Source organism: Aplysia californica, unplaced genomic scaffold (assembly GCF_000002075.1).
Source record: "Aplysia californica isolate F4 #8 unplaced genomic scaffold, AplCal3.0 scaffold00170, whole genome shotgun sequence".
NCBI classification, from domain to species: Eukaryota; Metazoa; Mollusca; class Gastropoda; order Aplysiida; family Aplysiidae; genus Aplysia; species Aplysia californica.
In genome coordinates this window covers 787,021-810,897 of record NW_004797440.1, presented here as the reverse complement: position 1 = coordinate 810,897, position 23,877 = coordinate 787,021, and the positions used below count along the sequence as shown (strand labels likewise).

At 39.7% G+C, this 23,877-nt stretch overlaps 1 protein-coding gene across 2 annotated transcripts in view; it reads left to right on the top strand.

Moving 5' to 3' along the window:
- The window catches only part of LOC101864617 (U4/U6.U5 tri-snRNP-associated protein 2), a 58,687-nt gene that overhangs the window by 10,110 nt on the left and 24,700 nt on the right, over positions 1–23,877 (top strand). Inside the window, exons 1-8 of one of the 2 annotated variants that reach the window (XM_005098033.3) lie at positions 234–372; positions 7,819–7,882; positions 11,404–11,498; positions 12,802–12,938; positions 15,900–15,996; positions 17,904–17,959; positions 20,329–20,554; positions 23,552–23,697. In XM_005098033.3, coding sequence (XP_005098090.1) covers positions 243–372; positions 7,819–7,882; positions 11,404–11,498; positions 12,802–12,938; positions 15,900–15,996; positions 17,904–17,959; positions 20,329–20,554; positions 23,552–23,697 — 951 coding nt within the window. In that variant the 5' untranslated portion in view covers positions 234–242. Of the gene's footprint in view, positions 1–233; positions 373–7,818; positions 7,883–11,403; positions 11,499–12,801; positions 12,939–15,899; positions 15,997–17,903; positions 17,960–20,328; positions 20,555–23,551; positions 23,698–23,877 lie in introns of those variants that run through there. The other variant, XM_013082353.2, reaches the window with a different exon arrangement.

The window sequence follows — 23,877 nt, the reverse complement described above, 5'->3', positions numbered from 1 at the left end:
GAGAGAGAGAGAGAGAGATTGCTATAGGAGCTGTGCGCTGCATGTGTTCTTTGTATTATTGTACAGCGCATTGAGCACTTCTTTGTGGAAATGCGCTATATAAATGCAATTTATAATAATAATAATTATTATTATTATGGTTGCGGCCTTAGGCGAAAAATCTAGGCCTAGGCCTCTATACACCTAATAACCACTGTGATCTTTCGTAGTTTGTAGTTATCGTTCTTGACGTTGTTTTCAAAATGGCTGCCTCCACGGACGTGGGGAAAACAACGCAGGGAGAGGCGAAATTCTCCGTTTCAGGACCGAAAGAGAAGACTACGATTTTGAAAAGACGATATGATAAAAGCGGGAGCAATAGTAATGAAACAGGTAGATCTAGATTTAAATCTAGGTCAAGATTGACATTGTTCTGCATTTTTTTCTCTAAAAATGAAAAGTTAGATTTACTGAGTGGTGGCCGGTGATCTTTAAGTCAAGTCTTGTTTCCGTTCAGTCCACGATCGTTGTTTACATCCAGAGAAGAAATCCGGAAGTCTTGATGACCAAATAGACAACACAAAGAACAGGGAAGGACTTCCGTAACGAGCGACCACCCCATCAAACACAATAAAGAAGAGGCCTAATCCTAACCTAACCCTACCCTTACCCCTACCCCTACCCCTACCCCTATCCTTATCCTATACCCCTACCCCTACCCCTATCCTATACCCCTACCCCTACCCCAAGCCCTCAATTCTGCTCTGTCTCATAGTGGTCGCTCGTTACGGAAGTCCTCCTGCTTATATTATATCTTTTTAGTTGTATGCAGGCTGCCACAGACACAGCATGATTCAGGAACAAACGCAGAGTAACTTTCTCTTGTTTGATAGTAAAATATGCTGATCGTCTTAGTGAAAAAATGCAGAAATGTGCATCTTTCTTCTCTTATTATAACTTGACTATTATTACTCGCGCAGATTAAAGATTTCTCATGGTAAAAGACATGATATTCGTAGTCAGTTTAACACAGATTTTGGAGAGATGCGCTGAGCCTTTTTCAAATTAACAATCATTTATTCATAAGTTTGTAACTAAAATAGGACAAATTGGGTACTCTCCAACACTTGTCTAGAACTAGAACAAAAACTAAGGCACAGAAACTAACCATTCTAACGCAGAATAAATCTCAAGACATTGAGCTTTTAGTACATCTGCGTAATGGTTTGCTATGTGGGATGGGGAAGAAGTTATATCGTTTTAAACATAGTCAAAAATGCGAACTTCCTGACCGACACCGGCAAAGTCGCTTCAGGGCTCATTAACCCCCTGACCCCGAGCCGGGGAGCTCCGGCAGGCTGCTGAGCCACGCGAACTAAAAGTAACAGAATCGGGCGAAAAGTGACGCCGTGTCCCGGACTAGATCTATACTTCATTTGAAAATAAAAAGGTACTGCAAGAAAACAAGACTGCTCGACCTTGGCAGTAACCTATTTTGCATTTAGTCTCCCAGAAAAAAATAAAGGTAAAAAAAAAAATTCCTCCTCTCCCCCCCACCACCCGTTCACACAAACACACACTCACACACACACACACACACACACACACACACACACACACACACACACACACACACACACACACACACACACACACACACACACACACACACACACACACAAACACACACACACACACAAACACACACACACACACACACACACACACAAACACAAACACAAACACACACTCACACACACACACACACACAAACACACGGGCCACTCCATTCGCTTATTATCAACAAATCTCGAGAACGGAAACCGTTCGGAGAAATAGAGTTCAAGTTTATTTTCCTGAACGTTCGGAGAAATAGAGCTGGCCAATAAAGGGGGGGGGGGGGGGTTCAGGCAGGGCTCCCCTTTACGCACATTTGTGCGTATATTATCCCTTAAACCTGCAAATTACCCCCTTAAAGTTTTGGTGGTGCGTGAGCTTTACTCTTTAAAATTTCGTTTCGGGGGTTTGCATACGCTTTAAAACTCTAGTAGTGTGCGTAGACCTTCCAATCATCATTTCCCCCCTTCTCTGCCCCGAAGCCGAGTCAATGATTTAACTACACACCCACACACATAACACCGCAGTCACCTTTTATCTGGGACTCTGTGTCAGAAGCAGAAGACCTAAAATCTACTCATCAGCTGCGCGCAGTTCCCGGCGACACCGGCTTGCTTGAGCACAGAAGCTCCGCCCACATTGTGGTCGCTCGCATTATATTTGCCGGTGTCGTGCCTTGAGTTTACCCTTGCCGTGAGATTACCCCCATCCTTCTTTAACACACTAGATCTAGTAAACTTGAATTGTCCACCATCGAACGACTGGCATGGCTCTGAAGAATAAGGAATTAGTTTATTTTCCAAACCTGCCACTCATCCCGATGTATTCGGGATATCCAGAGTTTTTGCCCCAAATTTCCAAGCATCTTGATTTTCCCAATGTTGATCCCGTGTATTCGGATTTTTCAAATTTTTTTTTGGTCCGTCTGTTGTGCCGGATTTTTTGTAAAATCTTACTCTGCCTTCTTTTCTGTCGTGGGAAGCACTCATTAAACTTTTTGTCAGCAGAAACTCGTAGCACTATTTTCCGAAATGTCTATGTCGAATTTAGTTGTGTTGGATCTTTGCACGCCAGTGTTGTTTCAAGAAACATGTATAATGGAAGTAGTATTGGTTGGGAATTCCGACTTGGGACATTCTCAAGACCTAGGCCCTAAATTATAATCATTTTCACTTTTATTTTTGTTTCAACTCAGAATTCTCCGATGATGGCCTGACTGATAGCTGTTTAGTTTAAATTGCGACGCACAAATGATCAATATTATTCGTAGTTCTGCTATTACTTTCAAAACAAGCTTTATCCGAGTTCTGGTTAGCGGGGCTCGTCATCAAGACCCGTCAGTAAAACTCTTTCAATCGCGCTTTCGCATCACGTGACATGTCTTTGACCAAAGCGAGTTCCATGTGTGTCGTGGACCGTCCGTTTACGGGGTCAATTTAACACATTACACCCTAAGGGCCTGGACGGGAAGTCCATTGTTAGATCCTAAGCAAGGGGAAAGAACCCACCTCCCGTGAATACTAGCCTTTAAAAAACACATTAAAAAAATACTAAACAAATTCCAAAAATCCTGAAAAAATAAAAGTTAAAAAGAAAACTGAATGTAGTTTCTGAAAAATATAACTTTATGTATGCGCTAACTGTTGGAAATGTTCTAACTTTAGTTCAATCGGGGTGTCCGACCCGTCACTTTCACTCTCAGCCTCGCGGTCGGGCCCTAGATCTAAATTCTAGATTTTCTCCGTCTGATCAATCGGAATCGCCCCAAACTCTTCCTACAACGTTTTCATCAAAATCTGAGCCATCTGATTTGTCACATGCTCGTTTTTGCTCAAATCCATCGTTATTTCCGTTTTCGAACTCAATTGTGTCGCTTTTCAACAAGTTGAGACACTTTCGAAGTGTCGGTAACGCGATCGCACTTCGATCAGCTCTAATACTAAAACTACTGGCCCGAAAAATTTCGTTTCGGTATCAAACGAAAGAAGAAACTTTTTGCTATACTATGCAAATCAAAATCCCGGCCCCAGAGTCTCGTCAAGGCGAGACTTTCGTTTCTAAAGACGCTGGGTCGGCGCGGGCGGTTCCGGGCGAGTCAGGGTGGAGCACGTAAGGGAATTCTCCGGCGATCCCGGGCGAGTTAGGGTGTAATGTGGTAAGTTCATGCACACCTGCTGAAGCGTCTTTCGGGACTTATCTGGGGGGGGGGGGGGAACGGGGCGCGTGTAAAACACTTAAACTAGGACAGCTTGACGTGATACTTCAGGATTAAAAAAAAATAATGGTAAAACACACACAGGCACGGGTACGCACACGCACACACTCACCCCCCCACACATACACACACATCCCTGAAAATTGTTTAAGTCAGTTTGCCAGTGACCTTGGTGATTTGTCGTTGATCCTGATTTTTTCCCCCCACTGAGTTCCTGACTTTTAGTTTAAAAAAAATTTTAGTAGAGAGGTTTTACGGCGCTCACAACTGCATAAGGTCATAAGAGCGCCAAGGGGTGGATGTCAACAGAGAAGTCCTTACAGGGAATCAGACTTACTCTGCTCTCCTCTCTAGCTTCAACAACACAAAGTCTGCTTTGACTATCAAGGCACCCTGGAAATAACGGGTCACAAGAGTGTGACAAACATACAAAAGAAGTAGAGGAAAATGACGATAGTAAGGATTAGGAAAGAAAAAGCAGCACAGTTATGAGTATGACATTGTTAGATCTGCCCATTTACAATTCTACTGAGCACTAGCACGAGAAATGTCCCCCCTTTGGGAATGACCTAAAGACACTTCAGTCAGTGGCACCGCCCGGGGGGTGATCCTGACTTTTAGATTTCATTGATTGGCAGGTCTGATTTTCTTTGTGCATTACAGTTGGAATTGACCCCTTTTGGTTTGTCAAATTTATTTTATTTTTGATTGGCTCAACCACCACCACCCTTCCCCCCTCCAAATGGACACAACTCTACTAAGTGTGGTCAATATTACTCATTTATTTCTTGCTGTTACTAAGAAACCTAAAGTTAATTTAAAAATTGTTAGCGTTCAATCATAGTAATGGTCACTATTGTGTCTTAGTTTAGTTTAGTACTGGGTTTTACGGCGCTCGAAACTGCATAAGGTCATATGAGCGCGCGAAACACAAGTTGGTAGCATTCGCAACAGTCCACTGCACGGTTGGTCGACAATTAGATTTTAAAATGCTAAAATACTAAAATTCAGTGTAAATATATTTGCGATTTATAACAACTCTTATAAATAACAATAAAAATTTTGTGTCTGTGTGAATGTGCGTGCGTGTGAGTTAAATGTTTACATGCAAAAATTCTTACTATAAAATTAGGAAATAATTGACTTTTACCCTTTCGGAGTGTCTACGTACACGGTAACCGGGCACGCAGCCTCAGGGTCTACGTACACGGTAACCGGGCACGTACGGTAGCCTCAGTGTCTACGTACACGGTAACCGGCAACCGGGTGTGTAGTCTCAATGTCATGTACACGGTAACCGGGCGCGTAGCCTCAATATCTACGTACATGTTAACCGGCAACCGGGCGCCTCTCATTATCTACGAACACGGTAAGCGGGTATTTAGTTTCGTGGGGAGGGGGGGGGGCGGCTTCAGCTGGGTACACGGTAACTGCTTTGCTCCCTTCTTGACGTTGACATTAATTTTTCCTTTTTCACCGTGTAGTCTCAATGTCGCATACATACACGGTTACCGTGTACATGTACTTAGTTTCGGGGGGTGAGGGGAGGGGATGCGGAAGGGGGCTTGAGCTAGGTGCATGCACGGTAACTAACTGCTTTGCTCCCTTCATGACGTTGACTTTTTTCCTTTTTTTCACCGTGTAGTCTCAGTGTCACACACACGGTAACCGGGCATGAAACAAAAAATGAACTCAGCGAGATCTAGTCAACAGTTACTGACAAGGAAAATCCAAGAGTCTTGGGAGAAACCCAGGAAGATGACAAAAATAGATGGCGGAAATACGCCATCTATACTTGGGCCAGTCACAGAGGTGCGCTAGGTGCTTGCTGCAGCATCATGTATTTTTATCTATATGGAGTCCGAATATGGGTTTTATCTAGATCTATTCGGACTTGGTTCCGAAAAAAATGTTTTATTTTTTCGGACTCAGCTTCTAAGTGAGTTATGATATGAGTGTAAGGAGGTTACATAATATAGCTGTTGTCGGGGGATTTTACGTAATTAATCAGAATTACAACTAGAATTGCCTACTAGAACTGTGTAATTGTGTCAAAAGTCAAAAGACTGCACTCTCATTAGATATCTACCCAATGGCAGTGTCTAAGTACATGGTTACCGACAACTCAGGGTCTTTCCACCACCTCTGCAGCATCATCATTACTTCCACCACCATATTTGTCTTTCCATGTTTAATTTGATTTTGTTGTGTGTTATAGTTTTTCTGTAATATTTTTTTTTATCACATCGCGCAAAACCGACAGTCGTGGCCTCTTCCCAACACCTCTTCCCCCAGCAAGCTGAGAGTGTGTGATTGCTACGCGCAGTCCTATTGGTCAATCGACTGTGAATTGACATAATTAACTTTGCCCCCGGCAAGGTCAGCTCAACTTAATCGTTTTGTTCATACTAATGCTGCAGGGAGGGCCAGTTTAGATAGATCTAGTAACTGGATATTAATTTTATAATCGAAAAAATGTTCGTAAATGCTGGAAATATTTAGGAACAAGGGTCGGAAGTCGGAACGGAAGTCATGCTGGACTCAATTCAGGGTCTGAATATAATTTTTTGTCTACACGGACTCGGGTCCGACTAGTCACTACAAGAATAAAAATACAATTGACCTCTCACCCCGGGTGAGACTTTCCACTGTTGGCTATTCTCACCCGGTTTTGAAAAGGACCTGTTTTTCCTCATTTCTGAATACTGTCTATCAGTGTGGAAGATCAAATTGACAAAAGCAAAGAAAAAAATGATGTTATAGCACAAAAGTAGAATAATTTGGCAGTCTACATTAGTACAAAGATGCTATGGCTATTTCACTTTTCTAATCGAGCCGAACTACGCCAGTCGCCTCTCTCTCTCTCTCTCTCTCTCTCTCTCTCTCTCTCTCTCTCTCTCTCTCTCTCTCTCTCTCTCTCTCTCTCTCTCTCTCTCTCTCTCTCTCTCTTTCTCTCTCTCTCTCTCTCTCTCTCTTTCTCTCTCTCTCTCTCTCTCTCTCTCTCTCTCTCTCTCTCTCTCTCTTTCTCTCTCTCTCTCTCTCTCTCTCTCTTTCTCTCTCTCTCTCTTTTTTGTTTGTTTTGAAAATACAGTCATAACACTCCACCCTGATTCCTATTTTTAAAAAAATTATTTGCCCTTTGACTACCCCAAGCTGTTCCCACCTTCCCAGCGTGTCAGTGAGGAAAAGTCAGATCCCAACAGTCTATGTCACTATGTCAAGTGCAGCTAGCTTTGACACCCTCTCTGCACTGAGCCCTTGTTGTCGCTCAGTAACACTTTTCCCTTGGAAAAACAGTAGCAAGGAGTAAGTCCAGCGTTAGTTTGACAAAGTTCTTACACCTATTAGTATGCGTTGTGGGTAACAACTTAGACCAATGAGAGAATTAAAAAAACAAAAACGGATCAAGTTTGAAACTTGAAACAATCAGCTGCAATGCGTGGCATGTTGTGTAGTGATGTACAATTAAGATCAAAAGGCTTGTGAAACGTCCCATCGGTTTCTTTTATTTTGCAAGAATAAAGCCAACAACCAAAAAAGTATTCTTCCCCCCCCCCCTCCCCCCCTCTTTTCCCTAACAAGACCTCTTTCATCACACCTTTGTAATTGTTTACGTTACACTTGTCCTTTAACCTGTGTCCGTGACACCCCAGAAAAAAGGACAGTCTGTGGTCCTGTTATGCGTTTTATCTTGCATTTCTTCATAGCTCAGTCATAAATCCAGGAGGAAACTGGGAATAGAAGAGGACATTTTTTCTCCTTGATGAGTGGGAACCCTGCATACAGGGCCTATCTATGCGTGGGTTTCATTGTAGGGTGCAGATAGGAATTGGAAGCGTTCATGTTGTCTGGTCTTTTTTTTGTCAGTGTTTTTTTGTTGTTGTTATTTTTGTGCCCTGATCTCTTCATGTCATATTGTGGCTGCCATTGTGCTAAAATAATACCCAAGAACAACTCCTTTTTTGGGATCCTGATTTTTATTTTGTTTATCTTTTCTTTTATTACAGTATCAAGAAAAGAGGCAAAACTGGATAGGAGCAGGAGCTGCCCTTATCTTGATACTATAAACAGGTAAAATGCTCATTATTTTGTTCCTTGATGAAATCAGTAGTTGATACAATTTTTGTTACAATATTATAACATCAGCAAAAGTCATTTTTATTCTTCTACTGTCTCAGTTTTTGGGTCTTTTTTGAGGTAGAGTAGTTGCATCCTTTACTTTGCAATAAAATAATACAAGAAGGACAGTAGAATACTTTCAGAGAGTGCACTCAGCTGTTTTCTTTCAATTTCTTTGTTCTCCAAAGAAATTTATAATGGAAAGGGATTTAGTTGAACGCAGCTAGAGGTTTCTTTATTGCAAAGTGGATTACTTTCTTATAGTGCTGATGTTCTGTCAAAATGGGGAGGTTACACATTCTTGTCGGAAATGTACTTTACTTGTGCAGTTTTCTTAAAGGTGGATCAGCTGTTCCTATAAAATGTCAAGAATGAAATTTGAGAAGGTGAAGAACCATAACAAACTTGTTCACTTTCAGCTGTATATCTTCACGAATGAGCACATCAAGAAGCTGAATATTGGCTTCTGACTTTCATGTTTGGCAGTGTCCCGCACGTGGCTCATCTTCAAGATTGACATTTGCTGTAACAACCACTTGCTAAAGACAATCACCTGTACAAATGACCACTTTCCTCCTTGCGTTGTTGTTATACTGTAATGACACTGTCAAATAGGACCATCTGTCCAAGATGATCACTTGCCTCCACCACAATGGGTGGTAATCTTGGGCAGGTTTGACTGTGCAGTAGTGCTGTGCGATTTTGAGGAAACAAAATTCATGGAAGCTTCGAAGCGTGAGCTAACTGTTGATGCTATTCGAATACCTATGTGTAATGTTTTTTTCTTGTATATGATAGGCCTAGACCTAACTTCCGCTATTCAACATTCCTGAACTATTCACGTCGCCGTCGAATGTTTTTTACTAAGACATGATAAGCCCAGCTCTAAGTTCTGCTATTCGAAGCACTGTCGAATTGTTTTTACTTATATACGATTAGCCCAGACCTAACCTCTGCCATTCGAGGGCCTTCGAATTGTTTTTCTTCTATAGGATAAGTCCATCATTTTTGCAGTGCCAGTTTCTGAGCGCACATGTGTTGTTGTCGTGGCGCAGCAGTGCAGTGTGATGATATGACGTCACCTTTCATAGCACTTCGAATTTCGAATAGCCTAGGGGAAGGGAAGCTTATTGCGACAGCTAACTAAAAAAACAAACATTCGCTGTGCTTCTAGAGTCAACTGCCCTTGCTTGAGCTATGGTGTGACGAGTGAATATAAAGGATATTCTCAGAGGTCTCGAGAGGATATTTTATTTCTCTTGTTGGCTCCTCTAATTACTCTGTCTCGTAACCATCAAATAAAGAGTATTTCTATATTTAACTCAATGATTTTCTATAAGAAGAAAAACATTTCAATGGGCAATATGGAAGTCCTTATCCTGCAACCACCTCCAATTAGGACTTCAAGAGAATGATTGTGTTTTGATCAGTCCTGCCTAAGACGGCCACTTTTCTCCTTAACAATTGGTGGCCGTCTCAGGAAATTTTGACTGCACAGTAGAGCTGTGCCCATTTGACTTTGCTATTCGACGTTCATGATTTTTGCACTATTCGATAGAGCTGGAGTCTGCTCGATTATTCGAAGGCTTGCGAGCAGCGGGCGGCTACCTCCATAACAATCTAAATTGTGTTGATGTAAAGGCACCCATATGTAAAAAAGACAAATGAAACCAACCGAGTTTGCTGCTCATTTCATTGGCATGTTTTCATTTTTCAGATTAAAGTCACATGATTCTTTGTACTATGGTCTTTTAGCCGATTTTTTAGGGGCACTTATGGTCTTTGGAGGTACAATGTTCGCTTTTCATTCAATAAATCCTGAGTTCGAAACTTGACAGCAACGGTAAAATGTTCTTCTCTAAAATTGTCTCCTTTCTTCTCCTTCCATGTTCTCTAGTCATTTTCTGTAATTCTCTTTTCATCTCTCCTTCCCCTCCCCCTCCCCTGATCTCTTCTCTCCTTTACTCCCGACTCATTCAGAACTTTCTGCCACAACTTCTGGCTCCCTCCTACTGCTGTCTTTCACTCCTGATCTTAGGGTAAGTAAGATCTAATATGAACCCTTCTCGGATAAGGGTGAAAAAATCTCTGTGTAAGTTGCTCACGTTAAAGATCCCTTGATGGTTCTAAAATAAAATTGATAAGAGTAGGCTTTGGCCATAACCCGATCAGTACATTAGTCAGTATAAAAACATTTAGAATACCTTCGAAATCGGAATGTGGCCGCCTGAAGGCAAGGAGTCCTACTTAGAGGAAAAAATGGTCACATCTGTAAAAATGCATATGTGAGGCAGCTGGTGAAATCAGGTGCTCGTCAAAATAATGAAAGTCAAGAAACTGGCATTTTTCCGCAGGTTTGAGAATTTTAATTGAGTTTTTGTTTTTTGGCTCAACTCCTTTCATGCCCATTAAAAAACTAATTTCTGTGTTGGTTGTACTGAAAAACGTTGATTAAAGGCATAAAAGATGTAAATTTTCAGTTTCCGCTATCTCTCAAGTTAAGGAAATAACTCAACTTTGGCGGCCATTTTCTCGCTAATTTTACCTCTGAAGTCATGCGACCCCCACTTCCTTCAATTGTCAATATCTGGACTTACATCCAAGATAAATGTGAGGCAGCGTGGTGGAATCAGGCTCTCGTCAAAATTATAAAAGTGAAGAAACTTGCATTGTTCCACAGGTTTGTGAATTTTCATCAAATTTTTGTTTTTTGGCTCTAACCTTTCATGCCCATTAAAGAACTCATTTTTGTGTGGATTTTTCTGAAAAAGGTAGATTAAAGGCACAAAAAAGTAAATTTTCAGGTACCACGGACTCTTAAGCTAAGGAAATAACTAATCTTTGGCAGCCATTTTCTCACTAATTTTACCTCTGAAAGTAGGTGACCCCCACCTCTTTCATTTGCAAATATCTCGACTTGTATTCAAGATAAATGGATATTTTTTTCATTCAAATAAAGACAACTGAACAAGCTTTAAGATGATACCAATAACTCTACATGCCCAAAAATTGACGAGAGCCTGATTCCACCACGCTGCCTCACCAATGGACATTTTTTTCATCGCAAGCAAGGTGATACCAATAACTCCATATGCCTTAAAATTGACCAGCACCTGATTCCACCACGTCATGACACAATCATATTATATCTTGTGTTACAAGTAGTACTCAAGTAACGAGTAGAGTTCATTGCTGTCAGTGCACTTTTTGTAGATTGTAAAAACAGTATTACTGTTTTTGACAGCATATAAGCTGAGAAATGTGTGGCATACCGTGATTGCTAAAGTCTGTTTTAGATCTGACACCTGATGTGATGATTGTTTTAGACATATATATGACTATTTTTGCCTTACTTTTCAAATAGCCCTTGTACCATATCTTCTAGATACATATTGTTTAGAATACTTAGATATATTTCTGTGGATTCCTGCCTTTGCTAATTTTTCCTTTCGCCCATCTCCTTTGCTCAACAGATCTGTTTTGGATTTTGACTTTGAGAAATTGTGCTCAGTATCCCTCTCGCACATCAATGTGTATGCCTGTTTGGTTTGTGGAAAATACTTCCAAGGTAAAGGCTCATTTACCAGTGTATGGTTCTTGTTAAGCTTGCATTGCAGGATACATTGTCAATATTCAAAATGTGTAAAGATGTTCAATTACTGCAGTGAAAATGCTTTTCACATTATGTTTTGTTTGTGTCTCATTCCCAAATATTTTGCCTCTTGCACAACCTCACAGAGCTGCAAGGGGCGGAAACTAGTGTGTATTTATTTAGGCAGTAAGTAAATCAGCATGTGTGAATGAGACACATTGCACATATACTATCCATCCTGCTCTAACCGCCACTTGTCCAAGACAATGACCTGTACAAACGGTCACTTCCCATTTCCTTCTTGGTTTTTTAAAATCATTATAATGTTTCTATCCAAGACTTTTTTTCTCGACAATGGGTGGCTGTCTTGGACAATTTTGACATTAATTATATAGTTTCAAGTCAAAGTACACTAATAGCCGTTAAATAGATTTATGAAGCTTATTGAAATGGACCTTCTAAAAATTTGTTTGGATTCTCTGGTCAAAACCCAAAAACTGTGAGGTGCGTTAACCATCAGTGTTTTACTTGAAGGTTCTACTTCCGCACGTTTTTTGAAGCTTTACTAGAATTCTCACTCCCTTTGAACTTTATCCCTTGAAACTCATTCTATTCTTTAGTGCCTGGTAATTGATGTAGTGATATCATATTTCTAGCTGAGTCTATCATCATCAATGCCATTCACCCCTGGCAGGGTATAGGCCACATACAAGCATATTCCATTTATCTCTGTCCTGGGCTATCCTTCCAAGCTTGTTCCAAGTGAGCTTCATTTCTCTCATGTCCCTTTCTTTGCATCTCCTCCATGTTTCCTGTGGCTTACCCCTGCCTCGTGCTCCTTGTGGGTTCCACTGCAGTGACTGTCTTGTGATGTTTCCGCTGGGCTTTCTTAAGGTGTGTCCCATCCATCTCCACTTTCGTAATCCTATTTCTACTTCTATACACTTTTGTCCTGTCCTTTCCCACAGCTCTTCATTTCTTATTCTATCCTGCCACTTAATACTTAGAATACTCCTCATACATCTGCTGATGAAAGTCTGGACTTTATTCAGTACAATCTTTTTTGTCTTCCAAGTTTCGCAGCCGTAGAGGAGCACAGACTTGGCGTTGGAATTAAAGAGTCGAATCTTGGTGTGCAGTGAGATGTTGCTTGCCTTCCAGACTTTTGATAAGCTGAGTCTATACATATTGTTAAATTAAAAATATTGAATGATTATAAGTGATGTTCTATAAATTTGCATTTCAAGTTCTTTATTTAGTTATATTTGTATCTTTTCAGGTCGTGGAAACAATACTCATGCCTACACTCACAGCGTGTTTGAAGGACACCACGTTTTTCTCAATCTACAGACACAAAAGTTTTACTGCCTCCCAGACAACTATCAGATCATTGACTCCTCACTGGATGACATAATTGTAAGAGTTCTATTTTTCATGTGGAAAAAAAAGTATTTTCTGAATTAGTAATATTATTTCACGGCTGTTCCCGAGCGGAGCACTTAGTTATTTGAGGAACTGACCCGGTCAATCATGTTAAGCCCGGGTGGTCATGGAGGTCACTTTGACCTTTGCTCTACGAGTGAACTGTTGTGACTTAACAATTTTTATACAGTTAAATTGCTTCAACGTGTGGCTTTTCCCATAAACAAATCAATGTGAAATTATTATCAACAGATAGAGGCATTCTTGGACTGTACAGCAAATAACTTTTTATTGATAACAGGGCACTCTTTAAAACATGGGCTCATCTAAGGGCATCTATTGGGAAAAATTTTATGTGGGTCTTCTTTTTAAATTTATGATATTTTAAAGTGTACACTAGATCTTTAAAATAATCCATGGTATACAACAGTGACATGATGAGCTTTCAGAAACACAGGGTGGCCAGGAAAGTTGGAAATTGATCGGAAACTTATGTTTAGGTCGGATAACTTGGATTTTTGTCGTAAAATTTTTTTTAACGACTGAAATGGTTGGATTAACGTCTGCAATAAAAGGAAATTTGAGGAAATCTGTATGTTGCCTCGGGAAAGACCCGGGAAGATACATAAAAGTTCTCGAATATTTGAAAATCAAATCCGATAATGTCCCTAAGTTCTTTTTGTCGGTTGCGATCACTCGGCTTTTACCGGTCTGAGAGTATATTTCACGTGACCAGGTGGCTATGGCGGCAAGCCGAAGTGTATGAGTGATACTGAGGCTCGATTGAGAAAATCTAGATCTACTTTCGCTTTCTCTACCACCCTGAAATTTGCCGGTAATAGTCTGATAACACAACATTGTAACATGCAGTTTGTGCATTACAAAGGCTGTGTCGCCATGAAAATAAATCAATATTTGTCACTTGTGTAAAAAGAAAAGAAAGTTATACAAGCGGCTTGTTGGGCTCGCCGTCGTGACCGGTCATTGAACCTGTGCGTTTGTATGTCATGCGTGATAATACGTCGAGTGAGTACCATGAATGTTGGGGTCGCCAAAGTTCATTCTAAGTCTGAGTCCTGCGAAGTATAGGACTTTGGAATGGCAGCATTATTGATTTTTCTGTTAAGATACACTCCGTGGGGGGGGGGGGGGGGTGTCAAAGTCAACCCCAGGGGATAAAACATGAGCTTGCTAGCAAATTTTAGCATTAGCTTTTAGAATTTTGATTGCAACGAGAGCTTTCTACATAGCGCGTGTTCGTGCAGGCCTTGTGTGAAATTGGGATCCGTCATACCTTGTAAGCCGTGTTATTGAACTAAGTATAGAGAGAGGGATATAATATATAGCTTACTAAGTTGGTTCATGAAAGTGACAGCATCTATATTCTTTGTCCATGACCATGGAAAAACTCAGCAACTCAGCAAGATAGTCTTTGAAGAGTAGAGGATTGATGGCACTTGGCATACTGAAACCCAGGCTAGGGGTTTCAGTATGCCAAGTGCCATCAATCCTCTACTTTTTTTTCTTTCCATTTTTGTGACTATATGTGTAGACTATAATTAGAGAGAGATCTAGACTAGATCCAGTATCATGGGAAAGTGCTACTTCATTAACACTGAGTGGTAATCCAACCCTAAGTATTCAGAATGATTGATGGAGTATCCAAATGATAAAAGCAAGTTTAGATGTAAGATTTGTTCCCAGGTGTTTGTTATCCGTCATTCAGGTGCAAAGGCTTTGAACTCTCACATGGTACCTCAAAAACACATGAAAGCCCGAACCAGCCAGTGTGGTGCCAAATCTATTCTTAGGTTTGCCAAGAACAGAACAAGTGTTGTGAGAGATACTGAAAGGAGCACCAACAGTAATATAATAGTAATCAACTAGAGCAGTTGTGGACAAGAGTTTTCTCATTCATGAGATGTTTTCAGACTCTAAAATGGCTGCGTTTTCAGTGTTGTCGCACAAAACTTGGCTACCTTGGAACATTTGGAATCGCAGTGGTGATCAAGTCCACTATCCTAAGATGTGTACGAAATAGCCCCTTCTATGTGATTCTCTTTGACGAGAGCCGTGACACTGACAATGGCAAGGTACAACTTGACTAAAAGTATAGTGGTAGGATTTTTTTTGGTGTGGTAGGATTTTTAGGAGGAAGATTTCCCTGGCCACCCTGAAACACTTACTTTTGGTTTGATTCATTCAGAAATGGGGAACTTGTAGGGGAAAATATCACAGGGTGAAGTAACAAAACTCGCCGTCCTGCCAAAGTTTTCTGTTGAATCTAAACAATTTTTTCACAAGTAACCTCCTTACTGACACATGATACGGCAGATAAAAAAGGATAACAATCTGCGTTTCAAGAAAGGAATAAAATCCTGACCTTTGTAGCAATTCGAGAAATACGTGTGCCACTAGGTAGGGTTAAGTACAGAGGTAGTGAATGTACATGCTCAGACCTAGAAATAAACTAAAGGATGCGGGTTATTGAGGAGAGTCTGGGCTTTCTTTTGATATGTCACACACCCATAGTGATAGATAGAGAGGATATTTACAGGGGTTGAAATCATGAGAAAATTACATACTTCTACCCGAAATTGGCTAACAGTACTATCGAACAGGAAGCGATGCACAGCCCGACTGTCAGGTAGGATTTATGACCCTGGGATGACAGCCGATAGGTTAAACTGAGTGCTCTGCAAGGATAGTAGAACTGAACAGCCGTGATTTATTTGTAATGTTGTGAGGTGACAGAAATACATATTCTGGGAGTTTATCTAGATTCTACGTCAACAGTATTTTAAATGGAATTTTGTAACTCAAGTAATGATTACTTTCAAGTGTTTTGTTCATATAATTTTTTTTCACAAACCCTGTGTAACAGCTGAAATGAAAAATTGTAGTGTAAAGGCGTAATATTGGCAACAAAATACAACTTGGGTTTGTCTGTTTCAGTATGTTCTGAATCCTACATTTAGTGACATCATGATTCGAAAATTGGACAGAAATCCCAAACTCTCTCGTGCTTATGATGGAACAACATATTTGCCTGGTGAGTATTATTTCCTCACTCAAAAAGTTGCAGTTTTTAATGAATTATTTTGCCTCACAGAAGATGCCATTTATGAATCATACATTCTTTTTTTTTTAAAAATCAGTTGCCAGGTCATTGTTATCACTGTGTAATCATGGTTACATCAATGTAATTTTCTTCAGCTCCAACTCCTGCTTTAAAAAATGAGTCTTTTCTCGAGAATTTCTTTTTTTAAAAATTGGATATTTTGTTTTGTGTGTTGGTTCTGATATGAGAGTATCAGTAGGGTGGAGGAACATTAACTGAAAACAGGGCATATTTCGTATACAAGCATACTTGTCTTGGTTACTGAAAATACTTGCGCTCATATGCACCTAAGTGCACTACCCAAGTGATTAACTTAAAGACTCCCAAGGGGGGATATTAACATGTTCTTATGCGCAGTAGAACTGTAAAAGTGCTGATTTATCAATGTCATGCTCATACTGTGCAGGAAAAACATGGGGGAACTGCTACTTTTTCTTTCCTCATCCTTACTATCGTCATTTCTCCTCTACTTCTTTTGTATGTTTGTCACTCTCTTGTGAACTGCTCTTTCCGGAGTGCCTTGATAGTCGAAGCAGACTTTGTGCTGTTGAGGTTAGAGAGGTGAGCAGAGAAAGCCTGATTCCCCAATTTGACTTCTCCGTTGACATCCACCCTTTGGCGCTCATATCGTTGGCAGAATCACGTACTATCGTAACTGATATATCCCCTGAAATCGGGTCTATTATATGACCCCATTAGAATTTTTACATTCTAAATTCTGTTAAAATCTGAATTCGATGCCTTTAATAGTCACCGAGATACACGTGGTTTGTGAGATATTGTATGCTTCCTCTTGAATATAGTTCAGAATCGCCTACTAACGCAAGGGACAATACAGTAGTACGTGGACCGTCTCTTCCATCATTTGTAAACTTGTATGCTCACGTTGTTAAGTCACGTACTAACGTAAGTAGCAGGAATTGCACTATTAATCTACGTGATTGCTGCGTTGAATTATAGATTTTCATGACCATTGCACGTAAACTTTCTCTCTCTCTCTCTCTCTCTCTCTCTCTCTCTCTCTCTCTCTCTCTCTCTCTCTCTGTCTCTCTCTCTCTCTCTCTCTCTCTCTCCTCACACCCCCCCTCGCAAACTTACAAAGTGACGCGCTTAAATCATAAACTTTCTCCCGGTCTATGTTGGTGTTTTGCCGATTCAATGTATTTTCAAAGTTGCAAAGCTGTTTGTATTACTGATTCATCCATTTGTGAAACTCAAGCACCTGTAAATACCTGTAAAATGCCTCACCAAGCTTTTTTTTCTTTCAAAATATAATAACGTAACTGTAATTTTATTGTTTTTTAAGAACTATCGTAAGCACCATATTGTGTAGCGTGAGGGACTGTACCGCTATATACTCTGCATTCACATACTGATGTAAGTGACAAAAATTGTCATTTTTTCTCTAAGTAAGCATTTAAATTGATTTTCTGAAGCAGTGACGGAAAATATGGCATAAAGTCTACAAACAAACCAAAAATCAATAAGATATTATGTTCTGTTCATTCGCAACAAGATTTGAAAAATTGCACAAAGCTTTAAACCATCGTAGCTCAAAACACCATTTTTGTCGTTTACGATACTACGTGATTCAGTCGACGATATGACCTCATGCAGTTGCGAGTGCTGTAAAAGTAGTAAAACCTTATTAAAACTAAAAAACTTAAAACTTGTGGACGATAGTAATTTTTTTCTTTCCTCAACCACACAATATATATCATATAAAAGTAAGTTGCTCATTATGAGTTACTCATTGTAATCTACATATTATATCATATCATAAATGTGCGTTTATTGTGATAAGCCTTCTTGTTTTTTCCCCCCCTTTTCTTTCACAGGAATCGTTGGACTCAATAACATCAAGGCAAATGACTATTGCAATGTAGTGCTGCAGGTAAAAGAGTGGTCCTAGTTGATATTAATTAAATGAATTTTGACTCACTTTAATCTTTACCCACACCTGTTGTGGGAGGCTCGGGTGAGCACCTGTGTCCAATCCTGCTCCCCTTGTGGGACCAATTCTAAAAGCGCAAAAACGCTTTCAATTCTTTGGGTAAGTTGTGAGAAATGCCACAGCAAGAATCAATTACTTTCTGTTGATCAAAATTTCATTATTTTTTTTTTGTAACACACCTCTACCAACCCATAATTTCCTTCTGACGCTGCAGTCAATAGGTCTGCGTTCGTTATACTCTTATTTTGAGATATTTGGACAATTATAGCGTTTAATTTATGCAAGGATATCGAAGACTGCTTTTCTGATGTAAATTCAGAGTTCATAGTAATGAATTAACTGAGAATAAACATTTAGAATTTGAAACCCCAGGACCAAGTATGAGTACTGGCAATTGCCTACGGGGAACCAACGGGTTGTGCTAGATCTAGGTCTAGTACTAGAGTTAAACATACAATTTAAACAGAAAAAGAAAGATACCTTTAGATCGTGATCCTAGAGTACGAGAGCAGGAATTATGAGTGGCTTTGAATACGGTGGCAATTGTCACAAATAAGATTTAAGATTAAACATACAATATAAACAGAAAAAGAAAGATACCTTTAGATCGTGATCCTAGAGTACGAGAGCAGGAATTATGAGTGGCTTTGATTAAGGTGGCAATTGTCACAAATAAGATTTAAGATTAAACATACAATATAAACAGAAAAAGAAAGATACCTTTAGATCGTGATCCTAGAGTACGAGAGCAGGAATTATGAGTGGCTTTGATTAAGGTGGCAATTGTCACAAATAAGATTTAAGACCTGCAAGTCAGCTTGGCAAGACAAAACACGCGAAGTGAAAGGAGACATCAATCATTGCTGTGCAGTTTGTGACCTTTCCCCCCCCCCCCCCCCCCCCCCCCCCCCCCATTGCATTGAACTCTTCTTTTTAAAAATTGAACTCAAGAAACTTGTAGTATGCAGTTGATTTTGTTTTTAATTACACTCAAGTCAAACTTTTTTTCAGTATTACTTCATTACTACACCTTTGTTGGGACACAAATGTTCCAAAAATGATTATATTTTATATTTTTATAAAGTAAAATATTTATAGAAATAAAGTTTTCAATACGTTTTCATCATTGTGGTCTGTGGATGAGAGTCATGTTGTTAACTACTGGTGAAGTGTTTGTAATATATATAAGTCAAGAAACAGTGGGTGGTTGGTGGGTGCTTTGGTGTGGTTTGCTCCTTCTTTCCTATCACATTTCTATCGTCCTTATCTTCCCTCCTTCTAGTTTGTGTTTGTAACTCTCTAGTAATACCTCTAATCTTCGGCACATATATGACCTTATTGTGTTGCAAGTGCCTTAAAACTCTTACTAAAACTAAAACTAAGTCAAGTAACATTTTGACTTCTGAACCAGATGTGTGTGTATTCGGCCGTTCATCTTTTCTATCAATTATTTCAGTTTCTTTCTTGTTCACTTTCACTTACGTATACACAAACGTTTGTGGAGAATATGATAAGTACAGTCAAAATTGTGTAAGGCGGCCACTCATTGTCGAAGAGAAAAGTGGTTGTCTAAGACAGGTGGAAGTCTTACACAGTCTCATCATAATTATAATGTAAAAAGTACACAAGGGATACCGATTAGTTACTGTGTTGTGAAAAATGAATGGTCTCCTCTAGAAAATTGTGAAGTTAGTTTGGCTTTTACTGTGGTTATTTAATTAATGTTGTTTAGTAAATTGTTGTGATCACCAGAATTTTATTACAGACTGCCATATAAAGCAATAGAATGAACATGAAGCTCAAAATATGAATGTATTGTGAAATCAGGGGCTCGTCAAAATAATAAAATCCAAGAAACAAGCAATTTTTATAGAATTTTTGTTTTTTGGTTCAACACCTTTTATGTCCATATAAAAACACAATTACATGGGAATTTTACTGAAAAACGTTGATTAAGGCACAAAACATGTAATTTTTCAGTTCTCTAAGATTCTCTTGCTATTGAAGTTACTGTACTTTGGTGGCCGTTTCTTTGCTTATTTTTCCACTGAAATCACCTTCTTCAATCGCAAGTATCTCAACTTCTATTCAAGATAGATGGGTAATTTTTTTCATTGAAAGCAAGGCAAATGAATAAGCTTTTAGATGATTCCAATAACTCAAAATGCCCAACGCTTGAGGAAGGCCTGTTTCCACTGCGTCGTGACACATATGGTTTATAAGATTTGTAAGTTGAAATTTTGAAATAGATTGAGTGGAGTTTCAAAGAAATAAAAATGTTGCAGTACATGAATGTTCTTCTTTTCCAGTCTTTGAGTCATGTTGCACCATTGAGGAACTATTTCCTGAGAGAAGAGAATTACTACAAGATTAAGCGTCCTCCTGGTGACCAAGCTTTTCTTCTGGTTCAAAGGTTTGGGGAGCTGATTCGAAAGTTGTGGAATCCATGCAATTTTAAAGCTCACGTCAGCCCCCATGAAATGTTGCAGGCTGTGGTTCTGTGCTCCAAGAAAAAGTTTCAAATTACTGAGCAAGGTATGCTGTCTATGTTGTGCAAGCTGTTGAAGTGTGCTGTAGCTGGCCTCTTTGTAACAGCTGTTTCATCATTCTTGAAGGGTGCAGTAACATTGTGTGATGGGACTTCAGTGTACCCCAGTTCACCTTCACAAGTTACATGGTGCACATGATGTAAAAGTTTCAATGTGGATTCTTTTTTAAAAAATGTTTTAAAAGATATTCCAATAATGGAAGGGAATACAGTAGTCTCCGCATCAGATCCAGGAGCCTGGGATCAATGGCTTTGGACTTGTTTCATAAGTAACAACTTCATCTTGGCATAGGCAGAACAGCCCTTCTAGGAATTTCAATTAGATGTCATTGACCTTAAAATGCTGTAAGCTATTTTGATATCATTTGTCAGTTGTTTTTGCAATGCTTGTCCTGTTCTACTGTTTTAAGCTGGTCACAGCGCCGAATCAGCGGTCGTTTAGTTTCACCAGGCTGTACACTGCTAGGTCAGAGTGACTGGGGTCAGCTGCCGGTCAGTCTACCTGTGCTCACTCCATGTGCGGGGTTACATACCACGCCTATATTACACTGTTTTGTTTTAACGCTCACGAATGAAAGCAGGGCTATCAATATACACATAGTGTTTCATCTTTGAGTTTCTACTTTCAATGTACTGTTTGTGAAAACGCAACGAAGATATCTAGTACAGTTTTGTAACTGCATGTGATCAAATACAGCCGTCTTATATCTGGTAATTAAGGTAATATACACTGAATCAAAAGTTATGTAACAACAAAAGTGCAGGATGAAATACACTAAAACTCGCTCAGAATAAAGACAATTGGTGTGGGTATTTACTTACCAAAGGACATCATTGTTGGAAGATTAGTAATCCTCATTTTTTTTCATTTTCGTTCAACAGCCAAATTCGTTGGGCTTGTGATGAAATTCACATTAGAGTATCTCTCATCAAATGACACATATCTATTTACACATTTTGTACAGTAGATCTATACGGTTATCTATGGCGCCGTGGTTCTTCTCTCTGTGCCTGCAGCCTCATTGAGCAGTGAAGGTGCTGTCTGGTTCAAATGTGCGTTCATAACATATCATAGTTTTTCCGTATTGTCCACGATGCCTTGAGCCCGCTTCTCAATTTTTGAAATAGACTGGTGACAGCTTTCGGTTCCTTGTTCTCCCAGCAGGCCCAAGCCAAAGCCGTGTTGTGTTATAAATGGAATACAGTGTGCTCTAAAATGTGCTGTTTGGGGATTATCTTTTTTGAAAAATGTGTTCTGTACAGCTTCATGTATGTGTCTATTGCTGTCTGAATTGCTGGGATAGAGGTTTTCGGAATAGGTGCCCTGTGTGAGATGTCATGAATTTGACTGTATGCTTGGTTGAGAGAGTTGAAAATCAAACCTATAGTGTGTGCTTTGGCAACAATGATTGGATGATACGTGTACATCTGTGTCTGCTCTGTTTCTTTTTTACTGAGTGAGATGTCTGTACATCTTTGGATTGAGGTATTTGTGGCAATGATTGCCAATGAATGATTGACTGTGGTAAGTTGTGGCGTAATGTGGTGTTTAGTGAGAATAGTGTCAAGGTTTGAAGCCACTGGTCCAGATTGGGGGGACAGCTCAACGCGATCAAGTTCAGACAGGGTGTGCCGCAGCCGCCTTGTCTCTGTCCTAAACGTTCCCTTCTCTTCTTGTTTGTTATTCATGGCAGCGCATGTCCTAGCAAAGTGGATCTTTTCCTGTATTTCTTGTTTTGTTGTGTAATTTTGTCCTTAATTCATGTGTTGGCTGTTTCTGACCAGATCTCGCGCTTTTTTAAGGGTGGATGGGGTGGTATTCTTCTTAGTATCATAGATCCTCATGTGGCATTTGTGGCAAATAAACTTCGAGTATTTGTCATCTGTGTCTTCTCTAATGTCAATATCATAAATTCATAAAATATCACTGCAGTGAGTCACACGTCCTAGCCTTTCTTTTCAGCCTTTGTTGTACTTTAGTCAGGTTCTACACTCGCAAACGCGACAAAGTTCATTCAGGGAAGAGGAATGTCTCTCATGTGTGTGTTCTATTCGGAGATTTCAGTAATCCTGTTAGAAATGAATCACGGGCAAATGGATTCTATCTAATATCGTAATACAGCTCAATCAACAAAGATGAAATTTATACACATTAAGCACAAATATGTCTACCTTTCATGGAAACAACAATCTATGAAATTAACAGAGAACTGTTGAACTTAAAACAGCATAGAATCCAGAATACACAGTTTCATGGGCCAAATAGCAAGGCACTGGATTAGAATCAGATGTAAGCGACTTAATGTTGCAATAACTGTTCTTCCAACAATGATGAAAATTGTACACATAAAGCACAAATATGTCATCAGTGCATGTACCAAAATTTGTTGAGATTGAGAGGGTACTTTGGAAATTAAAAGTGAATTAAGTGCAGCATGCACAGATTAAATTCGATGAAACTCAGAACATTTTGCACACCCTGTAACATTGACAAATATCGTCACATTGAGATTGGGTTTTCGCAGACTGAGAGGGGGAATCTTGCTCTTTTCTTTTTGTATGGAATAATTCGTGGTTAGAGTGAGGATACTGCCGATAATTAGTGTCAAAAGTGTCGATTACGCCATGACCTGCCCCCTGCAACGAATGCACAAGGGAGCGGCCAGTGACCTCCACGTAACCTGGCACGAAGCGGTTCCGACGATTATTTAATGACTTCCAGATGTCGCTGGCCTGGGAAACTAAGAGGCATGATTTCGGCCAGTTTTCGGCGCTGTGTGGTGCTTTGTAACATACTGTCAAGCCTTCTCTAACAACCTCCTTTCCAACACAGTTACCTGTATAAAAAATCAATTGCTCGTGTTTTTTCTTGTATTGTAATGACACTGTTCAAGAGGACCACCTGTCTAAAATGACCGTTTTCTCTTGGCCAGGTTTGACTGTATGATCTGATTTGATTTGAAATGTTTATTGTTTTATTACAGGTGACCCAATAGATTTTCTCTCTTGGTTCCTTAATGCTATGCATTCAGCAATGAATGGAACCAAGAAAATGAACAGCAGCATCATAAGCAAGACTTTCAGAGGGAAAATGAGAGTTTACTCCCGCAAAATACCCAGTGTAGATTTGGTATGTTGAGTGGTTTTGTCCTTCTATTTCGATGGATAATTGTTGAAATTTGATGCTATTCACTTCAGACCCGCGTGGTAGGATTTTCATTATTTTTCAACTTCAACTGTTGGAAGCACTTGACATATTTCTCTCTCTCTCTCTCTCTCTCTCTCTCTCTCTCTCTCTCTCTCTCTCTCT